Genomic DNA, 25,652 nt, shown 5'->3' with positions numbered 1-25,652 from the left:
AACATAAAAGAAAACAGTTTGAGAACAGTTTGGACCACAGGAAATTAATTTGTCTTCAGAATTAGAAATCACGGGTTGAACCATTAATGGAACTCTTTTATGAAGGGATAACAAATACTTACAAAAGCTGTAAATTTCCTTCCTCTTTATTTCTTTTTTTTTTTTTTTTTCCTTTTTTCCCCTCCTTTTGGGTACAACATCAGGGTATGCCTTATATGTAGTAGGACAAATTCAGATTTGAATCTGAAAATTCTCCAAGTAAATGTACCAACTACAATAGGCAGTTCATATCTCTTGTTCTGGGCTGAATTCCTATTTTCTTTAAAGAGAAATCTTTGAAACAACCTTGACCAACCAGTATTCCAATTGTCTTCCAACAAATGAAGTAAAGCAGTATGCCTAATCTTTAGGTCCATGTTAAAGTGAACCAGCCATAAATTGTTAACATTAAGGTTCTTTTGTTAATGAGAGCTCTGAATTAGCAGAATGAAACACTGGTAACTGCATGTACTATTAATAGATCCAGCCGGGGGGAAAGGATGACATACGTTTTTATATTTCAAGACAGTGAACATTCAGGAGCATTTTCAAATAAATATACACTTAATTCAGGAAAAATTTTTTGCACCTTACAGTTTAAAAATAATGTCAACTGCTCATTAAGAAAATTAATTACATAAGGAGAATAAACCTCTCCTTATTATTGTCAATTAAAAGATTATTCAGAGGGTTTTAGATGCAGAACTTTAGAAATATACTTCCTGTTTTCTGTATGGAAGTTTTAACACTGAAGCTCAGCAGTGAAGTTACCTTACATAAATTTATAACTACCCCTTATGTAATTTAACAATTTGCTTTATATATGTATATAGTTAAATATTTATATAATTTAGTAATTTATAACTACCCTTATTTAATTAAATGTAATTGATACATTCTACTTCACGTGATATAATCAAATTTTTTTTTACTTTAGATTCATTTTATTAAACAGTAAAATGCTTGTACTTCATCCATGTAATTTCTAAAAACAAAACATTATTGAAAACCAATTCCAACCAATACTAACAGTTTACTAGTACTATTAAGCAACAAATCAGGTTAAATTCTTAGCTCTTTAAGAGGTCAATAAGATCAACACATACCAAAGATATATCTACTACTAGGTCTTTTAAAAGTGTCTCTATAACAGGATTAGTATTTTATATAACATATTAATGGATTATCTTTATTAAAGGACTATGGAATTTAACTAAAACAAATTGCAAGTACTGAATGACATGAGTCAAGTACAAGTAAAACTTCTCGTTTTCTAGGACTGTGCATTACCATACACAAGTCTCTCCCCTGTACTGGAGGTGGTAAAAACAGTGGCAAATAACTCATGCTGAGTGGGTAGGTAGAAGATGATACACCCTACTGAAACCAACTGCATCATCCTTTACACCCAAGCCCTTAAAGAGCTCCATTTTAACACCAGTTCTCTTCAACATCTTCATAAACAACTTGGACAAAGGACTTGAAGGAATACTAAGTAAGTTTGCAGAGATTAAATTGGGAGGAGCTGTTAACTCCCTCGAAGGCAGGGAGGCCCAAGAGAAAGACCTCAAAAAATTAGAAAGATGGGCAATCACTAACAATATGAAGTTTGATGAAGACAAGTGCCGGATTCTTCACCTGGGACATGACAATCCTGGATGTACATACAGACTGGGGAATGAGATGCTGGAAAGCAGTGCCACAGAAAAGGACTTGGGGGTCCTGGTTGATGGAAAGTTGAATATGAGTCAGAAGTGCCCTGGCAGCCAGCGGGGTCATTAGGCACAGCATTGCAAGCCAGTTGAGAGGGGGGTGATTGCCCCCCTCTACTCTGCACTGGTGTGGTCTCACTTTGAATATTGTGTGTATTTTTGGGCACTACAACATAAAAAGGACATAAAGCTTTTAGAGAGATCCAGAGGAGGGCTATGAACATGGTAAAGATTCTAGAGGGAAAGCCATATGAGGAGCAGCTGAAGTCACTCGGTTTGTTCAGCCTGGAGAAGAGGAGACTGAGAGGAGAGCTCATTGCAGTCTACAACTTCCTCACAAGGGAAGTGGAGAGGCAGGCACTGATCTCTTCACTCCTGTGACCAGAGACAGGACTTGAGAAAACGGTATGAAGCTGAGTCAGGAGAGGTTTATGTTAGACATCAGGAGAAAGTTTTTAACCCAGAGGGTGGTTGAGCACTGGAACAGGGGAAGCGGTCACAGCATCAAGCCTCTCTGTGTTCAAGAAGCATGTGGACAGCACAGCATTTGGTGTGATTCTTGGGCCTCCCCTGTGCAGGGTCAAGAATTGGACTCACTGATCCTCCTGGGTCCATTCCGACGCAGGATATTCTATGACTCCATGAGGGGAACAACCCTTAACTGCCTTAATCATTGCCTGAGTAGAGGTGATTTCATCAGTGGTTGTTGATCAAGTGTTTCCCTGTTTGGATGGGTCATAACTATAATTGACTGCAACCTTCTCAATTTAGTGGAAAAATAAATACCTGAGCATACAGGTGTGTGGTGGGTTGGCCCTTGCCAAGCACTCACGCACCTGCTCATCCCCACCCACTCCAGCAGAGTGATGGGAAAAAACAAGAAAAACAGAAGTAAGACAATTTGTTCATCAAGATAAAGACAGTTTAATATGTGAAAGAAAAAAAGAAAAGAAAAAAAACACCAAACAAACAGCACAGTGAAGAAAATCACTTGCCACTTCTCATATGTAGACTGATGCCTAGCCAGTCTCCAAATGAAGAGCCACCTCAGAAGCCAAAACCCTTCTTCTTTCTCTACTCCAGTTTTTATCGCTGAACATGATGTTATATGGTCTGTTATATCTATATCTTTGGCCAGCTCAGGTCAGCTGTCCAAGCTGTGTCCCCTCCCAATGACCTGCCCATCCACAGTCTACTCTCTGTTGGGGCAGACTAACAAAAAGAGAAATTCTTGACCCTGCTCAAGAAATATTCTGCAACAGTCAAAGCACTGCTGTGTTATCAAGGCGATTTTAGTCACAAATCCAAAACACAGCATCATCCAGACTGCTATAAAACACTATCCAAGCCAGACTCAGTACAAGGCGGTTGAGAATTGATTTGCCAAGTTCTCCTGAAAGGCATACTAATTTTATTCACACATTTCAATTTAATTTAAAGCACCGAAGTAGAGAGATACCATTTTGAAAACATTAGCTGCCATTCCTTTTGTTATGACATACTAAATTCATACAAGAATGAACTGGATTGGCACTTTACTGCTGCACTTTCTTCATTAAAAAGTAGACTTCTGAACTTTTCCTGTAAAACCCATAAAGATATGTTTTCCCAAGAGAAGGGCACTAGCAGGGTGCCAAGGTGTTGAAGGTGGATCAGAAGGTATGATCTACAAGCCCCAAGAACCACTTGTGTGGGTATAAATTTATGTGTAGGATTTTCTCCTCTGACAGGCAGCTGGAAAACCTCATGTTCTGTGAGACACTGCCCAGCACCACCTTTCCTATTGCAGGTGTCATGATTCTAACTCTTGCCAACAATATAAATTATGGTAGCCTGATTGTTTTTTGGAATCAGAACCAGCTTTTGAGAAAATAGCCTTCTAGAAGCTCTTAATCCCACATTTTCCTTCTTCAAGGAAAGCATATTTTTCATTACTATTCTTCTAAACTGGAAGTGGGAAATCCGTAGTCCATCTTACAATGTGACTTTGAGCAACACTTTGCCTGGAACATTATTTTTTTTAATAGAATTTTCCACCTTTCTTGCTAGCTAGCACTGAGTTGAGTGTAAATGTGGAGTTAAAAGGTTTTAAAGACCTTTGACAGCAGATAACTGATTCAATACTTCACAATCCTTTGTTATTTTTCCCTAATCATCTAGGAATCAGAAATAGCATTAAATCTGCTGAATTCTGTACCTGCAGCCTTGTTTAAACTTATTTTTTCTTGTACATCATCAACAGTGTTTTTGACTCCCTATTTGACCAAAAGTTTTTGGGGCAATATATGCAATCTATCCTCAGTGGCATGAGCAGATCCATCACTGAAGTCTGCTGCACTTCAACTGCTGTGACAATGCAGAGCAAAAGAGCACATGCAACCAGAGATTTCTAAATGGAAAACTGAAATAGCATTCTGTGGAAGAAATGAGGAGAGACCTTGACTGTTAGTTGATTTCAAAAGCTTTTAAGGTCTTGAATCAATGTTGCAAGATGCAAAGTCAACAGACATGACCTAATGTAACTGTTTCCTTTAAGAGTTTCAAAACAGATTCATTGGCTGTGAACTAGAAGTTCCCAGAGCAAGGGAATGTTTAAAAATCTGCTTTCCAGGCCTGTTAAGACAGTATCTTGCTGAATGCGCTGGTTGTGACAGGAGAAACAAAGACAACTTATATCACAATCACCTAAATGGTAGTGGCATTTCATATTTTGCTGCTCTTTATATGCCATTCCATCTTAATCTAAACCTGTTCTCTTGGTTTCTTGCTGGAAAGAATTCTGGAGACTTTATCCCTTCAATTGGTTCCCACGGAGAAAATTACTCCATGCAAATAAAATATTTAGAAACACTATGCAAGCCAGTGGGTGCTGCAATATCAGTATATGCACTGGCTTGGAAAAGACTTCATTAGCCTTTTTCTTTGTCTGAAAAACTTATCTGTTGCAGTTTGCTAAATGTACCCTGGATGTCATCCAGAGCATGATCAGAGATAAAGAGAAAAAATATTAACTTGCAAACCTTTGGGACTTGATGACTGAACTTGTGACCACATCTGGATCACTGGAAGCTCTCACTAAAACAAAAGATTAATGATGAAAATATAAACTACAGGGACCTCGTGATTTACAGATACTGAGGAAGATTCTGGACCTTATGTCATTTCCCAAACACCTGGTGATCTATAAGTTGGGATATGTGAAATCTGGATGGGAAAAAACTATCCAGTTGCTCTTCTGTAGCAGCCTCGTGCTATCTCTACAAAAATCCTCATGAGATAATACTCATAGATCAAAACATGATCATTAGCAAAGAAGTCTCCAGGGTTGTTTGTGTCACAGGCTTTTCCAGTTCCTGCAGAAACTCTGCATTCTGGCAACATAGAAGAAGCACAAAGCCACATTTCTAGACCTGTCTCTGATTTGCAATATCTATACCACATCTCTTAAGCAGTCTAGGATATTATGCTGAGGAAGCAGAGTCAACCACATATTTGAGATATCAGAATGATCAGATTTAAGGATAAACTCAAGGGAAGAGGCAGACTAAATGGAAATTCCACAGCATTTAAGGTCAGTGACCTACCTCGTTTGGAAATCCTCCATTGCATTCTACCTCAGTGACTGGTACTAATGAAAGTTTGGAACAAATAGTTATTATAATGGTCTGTAATAATCTTCTTTTAATATTTCGTGATAGCAACATCCTAGAGAGCAACAAAAAGGACTTCAAGTTGGTGGATTCTTCTGAATAGGTGAGCTTCTGGTATATTTTCTGGTTTCAGTTTGGAATTAAGAAATACCATCTATTAGTTCTAGGTAAGATTTTCTAAAATCAAAGTTATTACAGAGAGTACTAGAAACAGAAAGGTCAGAAGCTTAATCAAGTCTTTCTGCAAGACAGTTCCATCTCCTTCCCATTTTGGGTCTGGGAATCCTGTCTTCCTGGAACTACGTTCATTGATATTGCAGGAGGAGCCATAGGCCAAAGTCAGGACCCTAATTTGATGACACTGTATGCTCAAGACAGAGAGACCATTTCTCCAAAGACCAAATATGTTCTATGAACATGTATTATTTGAGTATCATTAACTTGTTTTATAGTTTCCCTAAAAAATCATTGTATATTAATGTTAAGATTTCCGAAAGATTTAAAATGGAAAAACTTTGCAGAAAAGTTAAAGATCATGTATTGAAAAGGCTGGCCAAGTGACTTAGTGATGGACATAGTACATCTGGTTGGCTTTGACTCCATCTCATCAAGGAATTTAATTTCTCAATACATAATCACCATGTAGGATCTGGTGTTCCCACTGTAACAGATCCAAGCACTCTTTTATTAATCACTTGGCATATACTGCACTTAGCTAACCTGTCAGAAATGGGACAATTCATTTACTGGGATTATAGATTGTGAAATTTTATTCATTTCACTGACAAGGATAAAAAATTACCTTCCTATGGACTAGGGTGACATTTCTTCCATCAACATAAAACTTTCCTGAAGAAATTAGTAAAATTTCATTAGTAGGTCATGGCTGATGCTTCTGTTTCTCACAAATACAACATTGATATTTTATTTTTCTTAAGTACACTGGTTTTTTTCTTCATAAGATCTTTTCCTTAAATATGTAGAAGAAAAATAAAGCTTTCCTAAGCTACTCTTCACTCAATGAAGAGCAAAGACACAAAGCTCCAGCACTGTGAAAAATGTGACTACATGGAAATGTTGACTCCACCACCTATCTGGGCAGCCTGTTCCAATGCTTGACAACCATTTCAGTGAAGAAATTCTTGCTCTTGTTTTGTTGCTAGTTGCCTGGGAGAAGAGGCCAATCCCCACCTGGCTATGACCTCCTTTCAGGCACTTGTAGAGAGCAATCAGGTCTCTCCTGAGCCATCTCTTCTCCAGCCTAAAAAGCCCAGCTCACTCAGCTGCTCCTCCATTGACTTAGTCTCCAGACCCTTCACCAGCTCTGTTGCCTTTCTCTGGACATGTTCCACCACCTCCATGTCTTTCCCGTAGTGAGAGGCCCAGAACTGGACACACGGGGACAATCATTTCCCTGGTCCTGCTGGCCACATTTCTTGATATAGGCCAGGATGCCCTTGGTCTTCTTGCCCACCTGGGCACACTGCTGGCTCATGTTCAGGCAGCTGATGACCAACTCCCCCAGGTCCTTTTCCACTGGGCCTCTTTCAGCCACTCTTCCTCCAGCCTGTAGTGCTGTAGGGGGTTGTTGGGACTAAATTCCAGCACCCAGCACTTCACTTTATTACACCTCAATCTACGAGGAAACACCTAAAAAGAAAACTGAATTCACATCTATAAATATATGAAATTTCTCACACTCACTGGGACATCTAAGTGTATGACTTAAAAATTGAAAAAAATGGTGCTTGAAAATTCACTGCTATTGTATTTCAATGCAATTTATTTTGAAACTTAAATCAGTGATTCCAATTAATTTTCAGGCTGTGACACAGGAGTGGTAAGGCAATTATCTTTAAAATAAGATAGATACAGAGTGCTCCTAGACTTAAATGAAAATTTAGGCATCAAAAAGAGCTAAAAGCCCTCTACAGAAATAGTGATTAGAAAGACATAGGATGAAACTGAAAAAACAAATACAGCAGTCAACAAGTTAAACTTGTTTAAAAAGGAACAGATAATATAAGAAAACCTATAAAAATAAGTCCTAATTTATCACAAATTCAAAAGTGAAATACAATATTAAAAAAATTATATTTGGGAACATGTTCATCTTTCTTCAATGAGAGTGTAGCTAATACACTTCAGTTTTACGTAATCTGAAAGCCTCTTTTTCATTTTGTTTTATATCTATAACTGGGAATGCACTGAAGAAGGCAGATGATCAATGTGAACTGCCTAATTAAGTGAATGCATAATTATTCTAATGAGAATAACCTATTTTTATAACAAAAAAGGAATTGTTAAGCAATTTCAAGTTATTAGAAACAATGTATTTTTCAAAGGAAACTATTTTAAAAGGAGGTCTCAACAGTGATTAATAAAACAGAGTTAATTTGAGCATCCCATTGGGTTCTAGACTTCCTTATTGCAATTAATCCATTACAGAAGTAAGGGAGAAGGGACCTCTGTAGAGACATTTATCTTGAAACCTCACCGCTTCTTTCCTTTTCTCTTTTTTTCCCCACTGCATTTTCGTTATGATGGAGAGAGGCCATTACATGCACTTTAAGAGGCATAGCAGCAAAACCTATTTTTAGGAAAGAAGTAAAAAGAAGCATGTTTTAGTTGTGGGGGTTTGGTGGGGGGGTTTTTGTGTGTTTGTTTGTTTGGGTTGTTTTTTTTTGTTGTTGTTGTTTTTTTGTTGTTGTTGTTGTTTGTTTGTTTGTTTGTTTTTACTTTTAGACAACAAATTATAAATTAAGACAGTTCTGGAGGGGAAATCTTTGTGCAACAAATATAACTGTACATTTATGGTGTCTTTTGTTTAAGGGAAAGCTAGTGTAGAAAGTCTTCAACAATTTCAAACTACTCAATTACACTGTATCCTACTAACTGAAGAATTTATTTTTGTTTCTTTTCAAACAGATGAGCTCTTAAGTATTTCACTGTTTGAAATTCCCCTCATCTCTGTGCACTGACAAATTTCATACATACATCATCTTTCTTCAACTTCTATTGAGATAGACTCAGTGCAGATACCGAGACATCCTTTGCGGATGGTCAATACTACATCCAAAACTAAATAGTTTCTGGGCCACAAGGGCACTGGTCTGACCTGACTGAACATTCCTAGGTTTGGCACATTTGTTAATGACTTTGATGTACTGATTCTTTAGATGCCATTATGTTCTTAAAATATTTAGAAGAAAGTTCCTTTGGACTTGTTTAGTTCATAGGTACCTCTTTGTGTTTTCTTGGATTGACACTTGGATTCATCTTATGTGACCATAGGCATTTAATCAAAACAAGTAGTTCAGAATTAATCTCTTCTATGTCAGTGGAGACCAATTCTGTTATCAATCTGTTAATGACAGAAGTTACCAAGGTCTGGCAGGATTCAAAATGGCATACTTGAGTCAGCTCCTCAAAGTAAAGTGGGATGCATGAGAGTCAGTATCTTGAGGAGATGTGGTAAGATATTTTGAAGTTAACTTTCCCAGAGGAAGAAAAAAATGAATTAAAAAAGAAATAATTTACTAAGTTCAACCTGTTTTAGTAAAAACTGTTCACTTTAAGTCATCTTTAACAAATGTGTATTAAAATATCCAGTTAAGTCTCAAACTTTACCAGAGCATTCAAATTTAGTATCCAAAATAATTTCCTCCAGTGTTTTAGTTCAAAAACTTCTATGTTGTGCCAAAAATAATACTTGAATTGAAAGAGAACTAAAAAATAAAAAAATTATATTGGTGCTTCTGTACTCCTTCCTCTGTCATTTTTTCTTCTTCCTGATTCATGAGAATTTTCTCTCTTTCATCTGTGAGGTGCTTCTGGGAGCATGCTGTGTACCTGAGCAGCTTCTATCATATCACTCATCAACATTCACATATTTGTAATGGTTTTCCACAAAGCTCAGATGACTGGTGTATGAGACGGGGAAAAGAAGGAAGAGTCAGGTGAGCAGCTGCCTGCATTTCAGTCTGAAAGGGGACTGTAATCCTCTCTGGTCACTAGAGTAACAGCCACTTTCCCTTACGTCCAATGACATGGAATCATGTCAGCAGTCGACAGGGATTTATATCTCTTCACCTTTTCCACTAGTTCTCCCTTCAGACATCTTCAAGCATAATGAGTTCGAAACACTGCTTCAAACCTAAATCCACTGAAGTCCAAAGTCAGCAAAGTACCTATAACAAAAATGATTACTATAATGCTAAGTTGAGATATGTGCGGTGGTGGAACAAATACAAAACTGTTCACCTCTCTCCAAATTTTCGTGTGATCACGTTGCCTCCTGCACTAAATCATACCTAAAATTATCTTTGGCTTAAGGTTTAAATTAAATTATAATACAAATGTAAGCTTCCTAAAAGATACAGTAAATTGACAGTTTTTCTCATAGCTCCAAAAAAAGTCCAAAAGGTTAAGAGTCAAAAATAACATCTGCACAACCTGGGAGCACAAATTATAAGTGTGTGCAATCCTGTGTGCATTTGGAAGAAAATCTTTAGTCCATTTATTTCTGCTAATCCATCAACACACTGCTATGTCCCCACTGACCATGCTTTTCATTTGGCTGTTTTGTGAGGTATGTGTTTTTTTAGGACTGATGCCAACAACTTTATTCTCTGTTCCAACATCTTCATGCTGAGAAAGAAAGTAATCTCTAAGATTTACATGCAAAATATGGATGTATTTCCGCACAATTAGACTCCTGGTCTATAGGATGTAGAATGTACCTGTGACAAGGTACAAATTAATGAGATGGAGAGATAAAGCTAGGGATTCCTATGTAGTATTTGGAATGCCCCTGGTAACACACAGTCCTCATCAATTCAAGCAATAGGTGGAAGGGAAAAGAAAAATAAAGCTAAAAAGAAAAGAAAGGGAAAAGGGAAAGAAAGAAAAGGCTAGGATAATTTATTTCAAATTTTACATGCCCCATGCCCAAAATGACAAGGATTTGTGAATCAGCTGTACTAAACAGACACATAACCCAAGCAGAAGTAGACCATATCTTTCTCACAGATACTTTGATATAAACATAGAATAACATCACTGAATTTGGTAAGGCGATCAGAAGTTATATAGGGAAAAGAAAGGTTTCACGTGAAGAGCTCTCTCTGTATAATGCTCCATGACAGAGAGCTAACAGCTCTACAGAGAACCTTCTTGTGTCTATTGCCTTTCAGCATCACATTTTTCTATGCTGTTATTCCACTGACTAAATTTTGCCCTTCACTCCTGAACTGCTGAGTAAAACCTCACTTATGTTGCAGTAATGACCTCAGCAGAAGGACAGAACCCACTTTTTAAATGTGGAAGACATCAAAGGAAAAGTTTGCTAATGTTTTTAGGGAATAATCTTATTAGGAAACAACACACCATTTTAATATTGTCATCTGGTAATGAGTCAGTCAATGTATCAGACATGAATGATGATTTCAATAACCGTGGTTTTAGTTTATAGGGCACTTGAAAATGAGACAGAGGGAATATTACAGGAAAGGACAGGCAAGTTGATGAAGTAAGGAAAGAGAAAAAGAAAACAAGTCTAGATCTGTAATGAAATACACACAATCCTAATGTCTTTTGCTGAGATGTATTGTTGAGACCTACCTTGAATTTGTGTGCAATTAAAATTTTCTAATAACTAAGGATAGATTTCTTAATAACAAAGGCTGGAAGGGGTTTGAGTAGGATTCTAAGAAATAATCAGCCGTAACTTTTCCTCATTGTCTTGAGATTTCGAATATACTTATACCCAATTGAAATAATGGAACTTACAAGCAAAAATACCCCTATCAGATTTACCTGCATAGGCATAAATAGAAGACAAGGCCACTAACTGCAATGTCTCATAATGCAAAATAATGGAACAGTGGGTTACATTAATTTAAATACAATTACATGTTCTATGTCCAAAGTTCGATTCTGGGAATTTAACATACAGAATTTCATACTGCATGGGACCAAACAGATATACACCACGTGAGCAATTCAGACAAAGATATCACACAGAGTAAAAATATGATTATTATGTAAGATTAATTTTCCCTTTTGGCCTTTTATATATTTTACATTTACTGGTTAGAATCAGAAGAGGAAATTAAGACAATATACAAAGATATATATATATAGTGCGCATGTGGTTCCCCACCTTCTTCCTAAACTAAGATGAATCTTATTATTTACTTCTATATTTTCCAATTGGAAATACTTAGCTTGCATTTAAGATTTGTCTATTATCAGCTTTAAAATACAGTAAGAATTAGTCCATAAAGATAAATTAATTTTGTTTCTCTGGGACTAAACACATCTGGAAATATTTTTTGCGCATCTAGCAAAAACAATCCAAAGTTATAAAGATACCTTCAAATTAACTGTGTGCCATAGGCACATGCATGGCTTAGTAGGAAAGATACGGCCAAAACTTGTCAAAACCTTTTGTAATACTTAGACATTTCAAGCCAAGAAATGCTGGGCAGGAGCTAGATGTTAAGGCCCATAAGATACTTTGATATACAGAACTCATGCACACTGAAGTAAAACTTCTAGTTGCCCACCCACCGGTAACCAGCGAAGTTAGGCCAAAACTGTTAACAATAATATTCCAGGCCATGAAACTTTGACATATGGCAATAGTCACCTTTGTTCTTTCCCAGAGAGGCAGCAATACTGAAATTCCTCTCACAGGAGGAGAGCTATGCAAAATATGAAATTCTTCACCTCTCCCTCTACAATGATTAACAAGCTGAAATGGAGATGAAGTTATACATGGTAGATTAGTTTCTTTCCCTTTAAAGAAGAGATTTTGCCAGTAGCACTTTTCAAACCTTTAATCACTTGGAGAGATTAACAGCAAGCCTGGAATACGTGTGGAAACCCTATCTATCTGAAACATACCATAATGCATGTAGCAGTTTCCTTTGGTAGGATCCAGCTGAATAGCCTTCATGAAGTACTTTTCTGCCTCACTCTTGCGTCCCTTAAAAAAAAGGGGGGGAAAATTATTTTAACAGTGTGTCACCATGGAGCAATCATGTACAGTTGAAATTTCCAAATTCCAGGCACTTGAGAAAAACAACTACTATTATCACTAGATTTAACCTAAATAAATATGAATGTTTAAGTGCTACAGGAAGTTTTGTGGTCAGCTACTTATGCTGCAGATCTCCAGACTGAGGAGGAAACGTGTCCAATATCCTCAATGTCCAAGAAGTAAGGAAGCAGTGGAAATGCATTGCAAAAAATATTGTAAAGGGCTTTAGGTGAACACCAAGCTCCATGCTACTCTTCTGGACAAGCATTACATTTACCCAAGGTGAAATCAGAGGTGAAGGTAGGACAGAGCTTTAGTCCTGCTTTTAAAAAAAGTGTGTGTGGAGGGTGAGGAAACAGCACGTTTTGTTCTATTAAATCACAGAATAATAGAAACGATCATGTTGGAAGGGACCCATAAAGATCACTGAGTCCAACTTCCTGCTCTTCGCCAGACTACCTAAAACTAAACCATCCCTTTGACTAAGAGCATCATACAGATACTTCTTGAGCTCTGTCAGGTTGGGTGCTGTAGCTACTTCCCTGGGTAGCCTGGTCCAGTGATCACTCACCTTCTCAGTGAGGAACCTTTTCCCAAGGTCCAATCTGTACCTTCCCCATCGTAGTTTCATTCCCTTTCCTTGTATCCTAACTATATACAGAGCCAAAGGTAAAGTTACCAAAAACAAAATGGTCAGGAAAAAACAAACAAAAACCCAAAACCTTAACAGAAATTATGGTAAAAAGAACACACATCTTCTAAGACAGATTTCCTTATCACTGAAATACCAAACTACTAAAGTTGCACGATTCTACACAAGTGCCAGAGCAGATCCATTAGTCACCATTATTCTTGAAGAAAACAGCCTAATCTGACACACACACAAATCACCACCATATGTTCAGTAAGATACCTGTGACCTATTTAACACTATCCCCATGAAATTAGTTGCTGTGGTTTTATAAAATAGAAGGCCTCCAGAATGACCTGCATCTCTCAAGTTGCCTTGAGTGTTATTTCACAGATATAAGCGTATAGGCTTTCTCAAGTTTTGTGGTCTGGAAACAGGCATGGCAAACCTCCTGCACTATCCCACAAGTTAACACAGGAGTAATAACGAGGTCTGTTCATGATTACAGCTGCTCCAGATTCTCAGTATTTTCCTCATGGGCCTTACAGACAATAAACTAGAGAGAAGGAAGTTGTGCAGCACACTAAGAACTATATCAAGACCATGTTCCATCAAAACCATCATAGAGGCCATATTTCAAGAGATCATCCTGGCATAGATACGAGCAGGCTTAACAGTATTCCAGTTTCACAAAATGAATGTTCATTGGAGGTAAGAATTTAGCCTTATTATTTAGTAAACGTTCTCTGGCAAACCCATATTCCTTAAAGCCAAATCCACATGGCACAAGGTTCCTGCCAACCAAACGGTGCAACTACATGATAAGAGTACATTATCTTATCCTGCAGTGGCTCATCCCTGCTTTAAAAAAAAGCCAGCCAACCAACCAACCAAATGAAAAAAAAAAAAAAAACCACAAAAAAAACAAAACCACAAACAAAAAGCCTAAAATAAAAAACCATATGACACATAGTGCAGAATGATTTTTCCTCTTCTACTAGTGCAGTAAAGATACATCTATTTTTTTTTAAATAGCATACAACTATAGATGAGAACAAAAACTGAAGAAGAAAATAATCATCAATTGAAAACACAATGTAAATTTGGGTCACTATAAAGTAATTATTCAAATTAAAATAATTGGCAGGGGGAGGTAATAATAATAAACTCAGTTTTGCATATTTAACTCCAAGGTTGGCACATTTCGGTCTGGCAAAAGTTACAGTGGTATACCTAAGTCTAGCATTGAGGTTTCAAAATTACAGGGACCAAGCATACGCATCATTGATTCCGACAGAATGAACATCTACATATTTTGCATAATTGCTTTTTTTAACAGGCTAACATCATTAGTTTTAGCTGGTTGCACTTGTGCCTATTTCTAGAACATAAAAGGACAGTTCATTGAATACAGTCACAAAATCATAGCTTCTGCCTACCAAACTATGACTAAGGCCACAAACATTTGTCAAACATAATTAATTTTTATTTACTGGAATCAGCAAAAATACATGACTGCTCTAGTCTTTTTGGCACTTTCCAAATGTCAGTACCTCAGAATAGATTTAATACACATTATTTTTTGTGTCAAATGATGTAAAATCCAATCAGTTCACATATTCAGGCTATTTCACCATTAAAATTAGGCATTTGTCAACTTTCTTCCAACTATTCAATGTATACCTCAACTATTACAACAGAATGTACACACCGTGTAGTTAGCTTGACATCAATCCCTGTCATTGTCCCTTTCTCATTGTATGTTTTCAGTGTTAAATAAAACACATGGCACAAAGGAATAAAATTCTGACCTTTAACGAAAATTCAAATAACTGTTTGAACAGCTGAGAAATACCAATCTGTGGCAGGGAGGCATTTGGTGTGCATGTTCACTGTTATGGATATTGATCCATACGAATGCAAGCATTGAGACCCACTGGAAACCTCCCTATTTCTAGCAGTAGGGTGCACAGTCATATACTGCACAACGACATGCTTTGGCAATTTTACAAAGCAAAAAAAAAAAAATGTAAGTTTACAACTGCACGATAGTAGACTTATTTGAAAGATAAAGAAGTTATTCATAAATTTTGATGAAAAGACTTGATGGCTCTGAGGATCAATAATGGGATACAAAATACCTTTAACCTGTTAGTCACCAGTTTACATCCTGTCCAGGTCAGTAGCTAATGAAAAGGTGCTATCTAACAGCTACTGGCTTGCTCAGGAGAAATGAGTGGGTGGTCCTAGTCCAAGCCCTAATGGAGATCCTCTGCACAGATGTACTGGCATATTTATGGCTTTTCAGTGTAGAGACTTACGACACAGAATCATAAAACAATGAACGTGAATCTTACTGCTAAGGAAAAAAAACTTAAATATGCTTGATTTGGAAGACTGGGCTGGTATTTCCCTTACCACATCTGGACCTAAAGCACATAATGAGGACAAACTTTCAGCAGTTTTCCGTTAATAAAGAAAACTTCAATCTCCCTCTCCCATGCTCAAAAAAAGACAAATTGCCCATGATTACCATCCTCAAGCAACACCAACAAATTTAAAAGGAAAAAAAAGTTTAAGAAGTGCAGCTAAGGCACTTAAAACCTAGCACAAAACTTGTGTTGGTTTTCAGAAATACCTCACTCATGCAGATTTTGAATCAGACTGGCTATTTGCTTGCAGTTTTGGAAGCCAATTAATTGTTTAAATATTAAGTCAGAAGCTTGATTTTTTAAAGACCAGTTCTCTGTAGTTGATTGCAATTGCTAATATGATCAGACATTGCTTAAATGGGCTTTCCTACAAATGATTGTTATGATCACCATGATAAATGAAAGAGAGCTAGCTAAGGGCAGCTGATACATTAGTGAAGATTTTATTCTTAAAATACTAAAAAACTGAGGACAAAACTACCATTTCGATATTCATCCCAATTTTTTTCCTCACTATGCTGGTAAACTCCGCCAAATTCATGTTGAGGCAGCTGTTGTACTTCAGGCTGCTGGAGGCCCACAGATCCTGAAATGGTAGTAAAAGTAAAAAATGCAGCTGAGCAGCTCTGAATAACCCTCTTGTGGAAACTATGATGACACAGTGACAACCAGTAAGTCAGGTGGTTCAACAAATTAGGTGGTCTCTGCAATTTGAACCAACTTTATACATCATAAATATTAATCATTATTCAAAGTTTACAAGGGTTTCACCAATAGGACAGAGACTTCATTCTTCAACATAGAGTTTTTTTCTGAGCTTTCACTGGTAATTATGTGATTGCATTTGCATCACAAATGGAGTTGACTGTCATTCTCCATGTCTGTTCAATGTATTTTTTTTTTGGCAAGTATTCACATTTTTAATTGAATTGTGAAAAGATTTCTTAATGGAAGGTTGATTGAGCTGTTGACACTAAATATAGAAAAAATACTATTTTACATATTTTCTTCTTCCTCTCTAGGACATTTTAAAGTCTCAGACAGACTATGCAAGGATAGTAAAAAAAGTCTGAACTGAACCTGTGACTTCATTTCTATGTTTCCTTAAGTTATTGCAGGCCGGCATAACTTTCATAATCAGTTCCTTTTGCCTTACAAAAGTTGTGATAGGATAGGGAAAACAAAATTTAAGTGATGCAATACTGAGGAAATTAGAAATATCTTCTTCAAAAGCTTTTACTTAGCTGGACTAAGAAAACAGGAACTAGAGAGCTGTATCTTCCAATGATGTCACTGACATAGGCAAGCTCCCCACTCCTTCTCTAAATATTAATAGTTAAGAAACAACTTTAATATCTAGTATTTAGTAACTAAAAGAATTCCTTTTTTCCCTTCATTTTGCTATTACTTCTACAACTCTTCCATTTTAATTCTGAATTACAATTTAAATAACTTACATCATAATTTGTATGTGAAATGTTAGTGCAACTGAAAAATACAGGACTTGTATTATCAACATCAAAGGTTCAAAATTTATTTCAGGTTCTATACTTTCTGTGCACTAAGGAGATAAATCTTGCCTCTTCATCTCATCCTTCTTATAATAAAATAAAAGCAACTGAACGTGGTAGAGAAGCAAATACTTCTAAAGGTTAGCATCTGTCCCAGAGAAAGACACATATGAGTCAAGGTTTGTAAGAAGAAGTGAATGTGAAGTAATATATATTTCACTAGAAAAACAAACAATTGTGGGGGGAGGAGTTTAAAGTCAAGCAGAGCTATTCTTTGTCCACCTAATATCAGTAGGCTTGTAAAAGACGTTATCTTCGTAAAGTTTTACTCTCTCTTATCCTTAGATGATCACAGTGAGAAACAATACTTGTACTAGTACTGGCCTCAAGCTTTGTCTCTCTAGTATGTTCAAGAAGATAATATTATTTCTCTTTGGTGTAATATATTAATCTCAGTGTATGGGTGCAAGAATTGGATTACTCTGGAGGAAATTAGGTTATAAATCTGTATCTACCAATCCACAATAATTCACCATCTTTACCTTATAATAAATGTGAGGCAACTTTCTCATTATTGCCCAGTGTAACACATGCACACAACTCTGTCACTGAGGTCATGACTGACATTCTCCTTCCCAGGGTCCTCACACACACATGAGTCTATGCAAACTGCTTGTGTAATCCAGTACATTGCTTTTGGAAATAAGCCTTGGTAGGATCAATAAAATGTAACATCTTGTTTTAGTTTAATCCTCTACTTGCACCTTAAGTGGTTAACTTCCATCTTAATATATCACATTAGCCCTCCTTCAACCACAGGTGGATTTTTGCTGAGTAAAAATCCATCTACGAGCTTCACTGAGATTCTACTGAAGTCAGTATAATTTTTCTATGAGCTAGGGTTAATTTAGAGAGTAGTAACATAAACCAGGTTCTCGAGTCTACATTTACAGGGATAATTTAAGGCATGATAAGCAGAGAGTTGAGATTTAAGTAGTGCCCATTGATTTTGGCAGGAATCCACTGGAACTTCAGTATTTTTGAATGTGACACCACTCCTTATGTATAGATTTAGAAATTTAAAGCACAGCTCACAACTTTTCTGTCTTGGAGCGTGATTGAGAGACTATTAAGGTGATGTATTCTTTAAGTAAAGTATTACATATCAAATAATCAATAATATATTAAAGTTATTTGACATCTGTTTTCCTGTTTTATGTGTCTCCTATCACAAAAAACATTCTTGTTCTATTAAAGTGCCCAAAATAATATAGAAAAGAAATTTAGGCATAGGATTTTTTTTTCCTCTTGGAGTTTGCGCTTTTTTTGTTCTTTTGATTGTTCTGTTTGTTTGTAGTTTTTTGTTCTTTTTGGTTTGGTTTTTGGTTTTTTTTTAAATAATGATATATCTATTTTTTATTCTTTCTTCTGGGGGCAACTCAAAGTCTAAAAGGAGTTCATGGCATTACATCACTGTGGAAACAAGAAATATTGTGAACAATCTTATGTAAACTTTTAAAGAACAGATTTCATTCTACACCTTGTGATTTATTCACTGTCTAGAGCCATATTGAAATGTTCATCTTGGTCATTAAGCTTTAGATTATTTTGTATCAAGAATATGTAATGAAATGTTAAGTAAATTTCCATATTAGTCCCTTTATTTTCCATTCAGTCTTAAACCACATTTAATATTTTCTGATAAAGTAGTGTGTTAATATCTACTCATATTTCAGTGGCCAGTCAGTAGAATATAAATTCACTATCTTCATGTACTGTTTTCATTGAGTCCCATGAATTTCTTCAAAGCTAAATTTGGCCTTGATAGTGCATTTTTCCATGATTACTGACAAAATTACTACACAAAGAGTAATTACGGGTGACCAGCAGCTATATTCAACCATGTAACAAAACAAAAAGATCTCTCTTGGTGGGTTGGAACTAGACGACCTTTAAGGTTGCTTCCAACCGAAACAATTCTGTGACTTTCATGAAAGCAGTTCATCCTATGTCAGCAATGTTCTCTATAAAAAGCTTTAAATTTATGTCGAGCAAAGCGAGAAGTTTAGGGCTCCCCTTTTCCTGTCTACAGGAAGTTGGAAAGATGATACAGAGGATGAGATCCCTAAAGGAGGTTAGTGAGGGGTTATGTGCCTAAATACCTGTTCCAGAGTCATTTTTTGAACTAGACAGATACGTTATATTTAAATGAAAATGCTCTGCTTTACAATTAATTCTATTACAACTGGCATGCAGCCAAACATATGTCCTAAGGGGACTGAAAAGTATATCTATGGATGCAATACTTATGGCATGCAGCCAACCTCAGAAGAAATACAAGCTCAATAGATGTCAGCTATTGAAATTTCTGTAGTTCGGAAATCCTGTCATTCAGCCTGGAGGTGTTAAAGATCCAGATACACCAGATAACCAAACCTTAAAAAAATTGTGCTCACAGTTCTTAAGTCAATAAACATGATTTTCCACACTGACAAGGGAAACCCATTCCTCCTACCCCCTACAAGTGAATTGCTTGCAGGCTGGAAACCAACATGAAAACAACTTCTAGAATTTTTCCAAACTCAGAACTAAATACAAACTTTGTGCTTGGATCAGTTTTAACCCTCCAGAGATTTCAAGTGGCAAGAAAAATCATAGTGCTTGCATCAGCCTCCAAAGGCAAACTGAATACAAGTCAGAAAAGCAGCAGCGGCTATTGCTTGGTTTAACTCCATTTCTTAGGGAGGGCATTCTCCAGGATTCAATGTCATTTACTCATTTCTATGATGTGAGTTCAACTGAAATATCCAATTTTCATTAAAAAATTCTTCCTAGAAGCAGTACTTACAGCCAAGGGATTTAGTCTCCCAAAATGAAATACCTAACAGTTTTGCTGATCTAATTAAACTGACCTGTTCAGATAATGCCTTTTCATAAATTAAAGATTTCTGTATATGTAGGCATTTATCATTTGCTGAAGTATTGCTAAAAATATTTTTGTCTGTTTTAAAGGAATTGATTACTAAAGAAGAGATAAACTGTTCTAGAAAATCATACCTAGATTTAACATAGAGCATTTCAATTGCTATGTCTTAAAAACAGTCACAAGCCTTTTGACTTCATGACTATTCTCCCTCATTCCTGCTTTATTCCAATTTGTGTCAATCTAGAGAGAGAAAAAAAGCAGAAATCAACCAGTGACATTAAAAAATTACAATATGACAAGAGTTTTCCAACAGAAATGCAGATTTCCTTTCTGTGCTGAAACACCAGCATCAAGTAATTACAGAAGTAGTAAATGCTGAATTAGTCTATTCATTGTACTATGTTCCCATTTTCCCCTGTTGTCCCATCTTTTCTCTGTTCTTCCTACCTTCCATTTATTTCTGTGTTGTCATTTATTTATATTTATTTTGAGATGACAGTCAAGAACTACACCAATTACTGAATACAGTAGGGTATTTGACAGCAGCACTCTGAGTATTTCACAACCAACCAAAAATGGCAGAATACCTCTCTGGCCTTCTGTCTGTCAGGAACATAAACAACAAACAACTGCAGGAAAAAATATGGTCACCCACTGAGGAGGAATTATTTCGAAACTTAAGAAAAGCATTAAACTTCACTGTTGATACTTGAGTGTCACAATTCTGTTACTTTTATTTTAATCCAAAACACTGCCTGTCTCTATTATGTCTATGACTGTTTTTTCCCAAACCCCCTTGAAGAAAACATTTTCAAATGAAATATTTTAGATTTTAGGGAGTCTTCTAGGAGGACTATTATTGACTTTAATAGTTTGGAGCTCCAGCACAGAAATTTTACAAGGCAAAGGAAATTTTTCTTACAGCACTTTGGGTGATTTTCCAAGCCAGTAAAAAATAGGAGATTAACAGCACTGTGTGGTGCCATGTAAAATGCAAGAAAACACTGTGCAATTTTTTCCAGAGAAATACAGTGAAGCCTGTAATTCCCAGATACAACATGCTAAAAGTTACAGTATGAGGCTGTCCCTAAATACTTTAGCAATTACAGGCATTACTGCAAGCTACACAGGGTGGTTTGTAAGCTCAAGTTCACACAAAACAGATAAAACTTCAAAACATTTATTTTTAACTGAAATAAAGCTGCTCAGACTGTGTGCTACCATAACAATCATTCACTGACTGATGGCACAGAGGCCAGGCATTAGGAGGGAGGGTTTCTTAAGTCTTCTCTTTAGGACTACTGAAGTGAGAGGATGAAAAAAAATTTAAAGCCTTACTTGTAAATGATTTTTTTAGGAGGATAGACAATGCTTTTTCTTCTAGAAGATTTGCTCATATAATGGAAAATTAATTACAGCACACGCTCAAGGCATCACCTGGCACTGTCATTTTTGACAGACTTATTTTATCTGAAAGCAGGGAGCCTTGCAATTTTAAAGCCTTTTAAAAATTATGCTCTTCTTTGTGATATAGAAATAAATTATCCAAGCAAGGGATGAGGTTCAGATGCTGCAGTACCAAGCTGCTGTGCCACCAGGAGACTGAATAGGTCAACTAACATGTCACATCGACAAATAAATTCTACAAGTAATTTGAGCACCTTAACAGGTTAAAGGTATGAAAAGCACATTATGCTAAAGCACTACAGTTCTTAACAGCTACATGTTCTTTCAGAAAAATAAAGGAAGCACAACCTTAAGCCCCAGATAACTGGCTATTTTCCAATTATTCTACTAGCTATGTTACTAATCATGTTTTTCAACCACTAAATTATACTGTCCTAATGTACTTTCAAGAAAACTGTAGCTTAGTGAGCTGTAACTTTTAGATAGGAACATATAACATGATCCAATATAGGAGTTAAGAAATTCTTGTGACTTATGATATTAGGTAACAGGACTGTAAATTCATTAGGTATTCATCTGGAGCGCTTAAGTTGGTCTGATTTTTCCTGCGTATACAGCAGCATGCCCAAGTCCACCTGGCATTTCTTGTATCTTTTCCAGCATAAATGATGCTATGATTCCATGTCATGCTGCTTTTACTAAGCATTAATACTGGCAATAGACTCGAGGGGGCAGAAAAGCTGAGGTTAAAATTAAGCCACTTCATTGGAATTAAAGTCAGGAAGTAAAATATATCTGAATTTGTGAACTTTATAGGTCTGACTTTACTGCTAGGGAGTTTTACATTAGAATTGCCTTTGGCTGGAACTTGGGAACCTGTCTGAAATTTACCTCCTCTCCTCCCTCATCCCCCACTTTCACTGACAGAGAAAACTTTTCTACCTCTACTAGCATCTATATGCACCCTTCACTTCATCAACCATCTCATATTTCTCTCCCGGAAAAGAGACACTGAGAAGTGTTATCAACAGTTTTGTCTCAGCACTTATATTCAGAAATAGGTTTGTAAAAAGTTTGAATGTTTGGCTACAACAGAAGTGGGGAAAAAAGCCTCTCAAATGTCCCTCCTCTAACATCCAAAAAATAACTGAAGTAGGGTTTTTCTCTCTCCTGAATTTACAGGCTGTGAGAAAGTGATCATGAGTCTAGGTAGAAAAATATAACAGAAGAATAAATCACAGTGGTACCTCAAGTTGGGAATGGGCTGAAACAACTATGCCAAAGGCAGCAGCTCTAATCTGAATCCCAAGGAAGTCTATGAAGATTTCCAGGAAGCACGTCAGTTACAGCAATCATATATTTGCAATGGGAACTAATACTAGGACACATCAGTATATCAGAAACTAGACAAAATTCATTTAATGTGAATCACTGAGCAGACAGCAGACTGCAAAACTGATTAAGAAAAAGTGACCAACATGGAGACAAAAATCCGTATTTTACTGCCAAATCTCTTCGTTATCCATTTTCCCATTGAACGTCTTTTCAGACGTAGCTGAAAGAACTAAGTGAAATAAATGCCAATTTTCAATAGACCAAAGATAAAGGAACTTTATTTTTCATGAATGAAATAACTACCTGAAAAATGTTCTGCCATCTCTAATTACTTTGTCATTAATATGTTGCCTTGCCATAAGTTTATGAAGTCCTACAAGTCCACAGGACATCAGGACCATCTTTTCAGCTAATGCTGCTGTCAGTAGAATATACATCAACCCTATCTGTAAATATTGCCATGAATATGAGAAGAAGCAACAGTAACAAAAGAAAAAAGTACCAAGAGATGATAACAAACAAATGTGATGAGAATAGACTACAATTACAACAAAGAGTAAGTACAGGTAAGCAAGTGTGTGTTGAGAAAAGAAAGATATTTTATTGCCTATCACAGTGCAACATTCAGCGTTCAAAGGTGTATACAGCTCTTCTCCTCCTTGCTAATGAGACACATTCTTCCAAAAACACAGCTCAGATGCTCAAGACACAATCCACCTCACACATATCTTGAATTTATATCCCTGGAGAAAAGCAAACAGTTCAATTCTACTATAAGGGTTGACGTAGATTTTTCATCACTTACTTCCAAATAATTTAATGCTATACCTGCACTTTCATAATGAGGGGACAAAATAAAAGAAATAAAAAATTAGTGGCTCACTGTGTTTGCACAGTTCTGGGATTTGGGGATTTTGCTATTTTGAAGAAAACTGTGGGACCTTGTTTCCCAGAATCACTGCAAGACTTTTGCTAGCAGACCTCATATTTCACACACTCAGCAGTTCAGAAAATTAACTAGAAGAGTACTGGGGTAGGAGGGGGGTGTTTGTAAGAGAAAAAAAAAAAAAAAGAGAGATCTGGATTTTCTTCCCATTTTGATTCTGGCCAGGGCAGGATTAATTTTTGCAGTAGCCAGGAGAGGCATGGCTACAATCCACAGGTTATTCTATACCACCTTATGTTATTTTCTGGGGAGAGGGAAGGGGTCCTTTCCAGGTCACGGAGCTTGGCAGCATGGTCGGATGTGGTCAGAGCTTCTGCCTGGTGAGCATTCGCATGTGAATTGTTCACCTCTCTTGTACAATTTGTTATTAATATTGTTGCTGATACATTGCTGTTTCCATTAAATTGTTCTTATCTCTTATCTTTACCTTCTGTGTCTCCAATTCTCTTACCCATTCCACTGCAGCAGGGAGGGGAAGGGAGAGGACAGAGTGAGCAAGTGGTACGTGGGTTTGAGTGTTTCAGAGGGAACACTAAATTGGGAAATACCATTCCTAAACCATGACTTCCCCATAGCAGTTCCAATAAATTAGAACTTTTGTGTCAAAGATCTGCTAAGAAGAAACCAAAATCTGACTTTCTTGTATTATTTTTAGATGCAAGATATAAAGATATCTGCCAGCAAAACAAGGTAAATTAGGAAATTTTCCTGTATAACTTACTTGCAGTTCTATTCCAGAGGAAAGTAATCAGTGAGCACATGTATTTGTCGATATCCCAGCAATTTTAACTGTAACTGGAAATTGTAACAAAAAAATGCCTTTTCAGGAGCTGGAACTGACCGGCAGAGGGGATATAACACCACCATCTTGACTTCTATTACAAGCTAAAAAATTCCCGTCCATGTAGCTTTTAATCAAACTCTGTATTTGACATTACATGATAACACTGACCACTTTTTAATTCTTTCTAAGAATGTTGTCACCTGTACTCATACAGAAAACTCCTTTTCCAATTTCTCTCCTTTTTCCAAAATCAGACACTTTTAGCAGTAATGGATCTGCTGAAATTAATTATGAGCTGTTGTTTTCCACTGGATATTTACCCTGTGTAAAAGGACATTTTTTGCTTGAAGACTAGGCAACTCATAATCAAGGTCATAGAAAAAGCTTATTTCTAGGTGAAAAGCTGAGGAAGATACTCAAACTGAGGCACTAGGACTGAAGAGCCATACAGAGGTGTATCAGTAGAGCACAGAAAGCAAATATGAACCCACTAGAGTGAACAACGAAAGCAAAAGTAGAATAGATAAAGATGAAAGGATATTGGTCAGAAAAATGGGAATGAGAAAACATAAAATGAAAAGCAGTTTTAAAACAGAATGAGTGAATAAAATGGAAAATTCATCTTCATCTTCAAAATGTGTGAAAACCAAGGAGGGACTGGCATTCTGCTATAACTATCATATGGGGCTAAGTTAGCTGGAAATACAGTCAAAAGGAAAGTAAATTTTACAGAAATAAAAAAGCCCAACTCTTCTGATTTTTTTTAGAATAAGCTTTATCTAGTTGAGTAGTTCTTTTCACATGCTCAAAGAGATACTCCTAAAGAAGTGTAAATTCAAAGCATGAGTCGTTATTCACAAAGCATAGGTGGCACCCAACCATAGGCTGCTACAACAACCCTGAGTCAAAGGCTGAATATCTAATTAATATCATTAATTGTGATAAGGCTTTATCAACTCCTTATTGTGCATTATAAAGTTCCTATGCCATTATAACTGTTTTCTTCTGCCACAGAGTTGTAATGTCTCACAAAAAAAACAAAAACTGTCATAGAATCATAGAATCATAGAATAGATTGGGTTGGAAAAGACCTCCAAGATCATCAAGTCCAACCCCTGATCCAACTCCAATTACTATATCATGGCACTAAGGGCCACATCCAATCTCTGCTTAAAAACCTCCAGGGATGGTGAATCCACCACCTCTCTGGGTAGGCTGTTCCAATGCTTGATTA

General features: G+C 36.5%; 1 protein-coding gene across 1 annotated transcript in view; it reads right to left on the bottom strand.

Moving 5' to 3' along the window:
• LOC114065196 (protein O-mannosyl-transferase TMTC2-like) overlaps positions 1–25,652 on the bottom strand; it is a gene marked incomplete at its 5' end in the record, with an annotated part of 90,521 nt that overhangs the window by 30,061 nt on the left and 34,808 nt on the right. Inside the window, one exon of the mRNA XM_027898895.1 lies at positions 12,311–12,392. Coding sequence (XP_027754696.1) covers positions 12,311–12,392 — 82 coding nt within the window. The remainder of the gene's footprint in view (positions 1–12,310; positions 12,393–25,652) is intronic.

Source organism: Empidonax traillii, unplaced genomic scaffold, assembly GCF_003031625.1.
Source record: "Empidonax traillii isolate 1590-97213 ecotype Southwest subspecies unplaced genomic scaffold, ASM303162v1 scaffold629:size373524, whole genome shotgun sequence".
NCBI lineage: Eukaryota > Metazoa > Chordata > Aves > Passeriformes > Tyrannidae > Empidonax > Empidonax traillii.
Note: the sequence above shows the minus strand (reverse complement) of the source record. Positions and strands in the feature narration are given on the sequence as shown.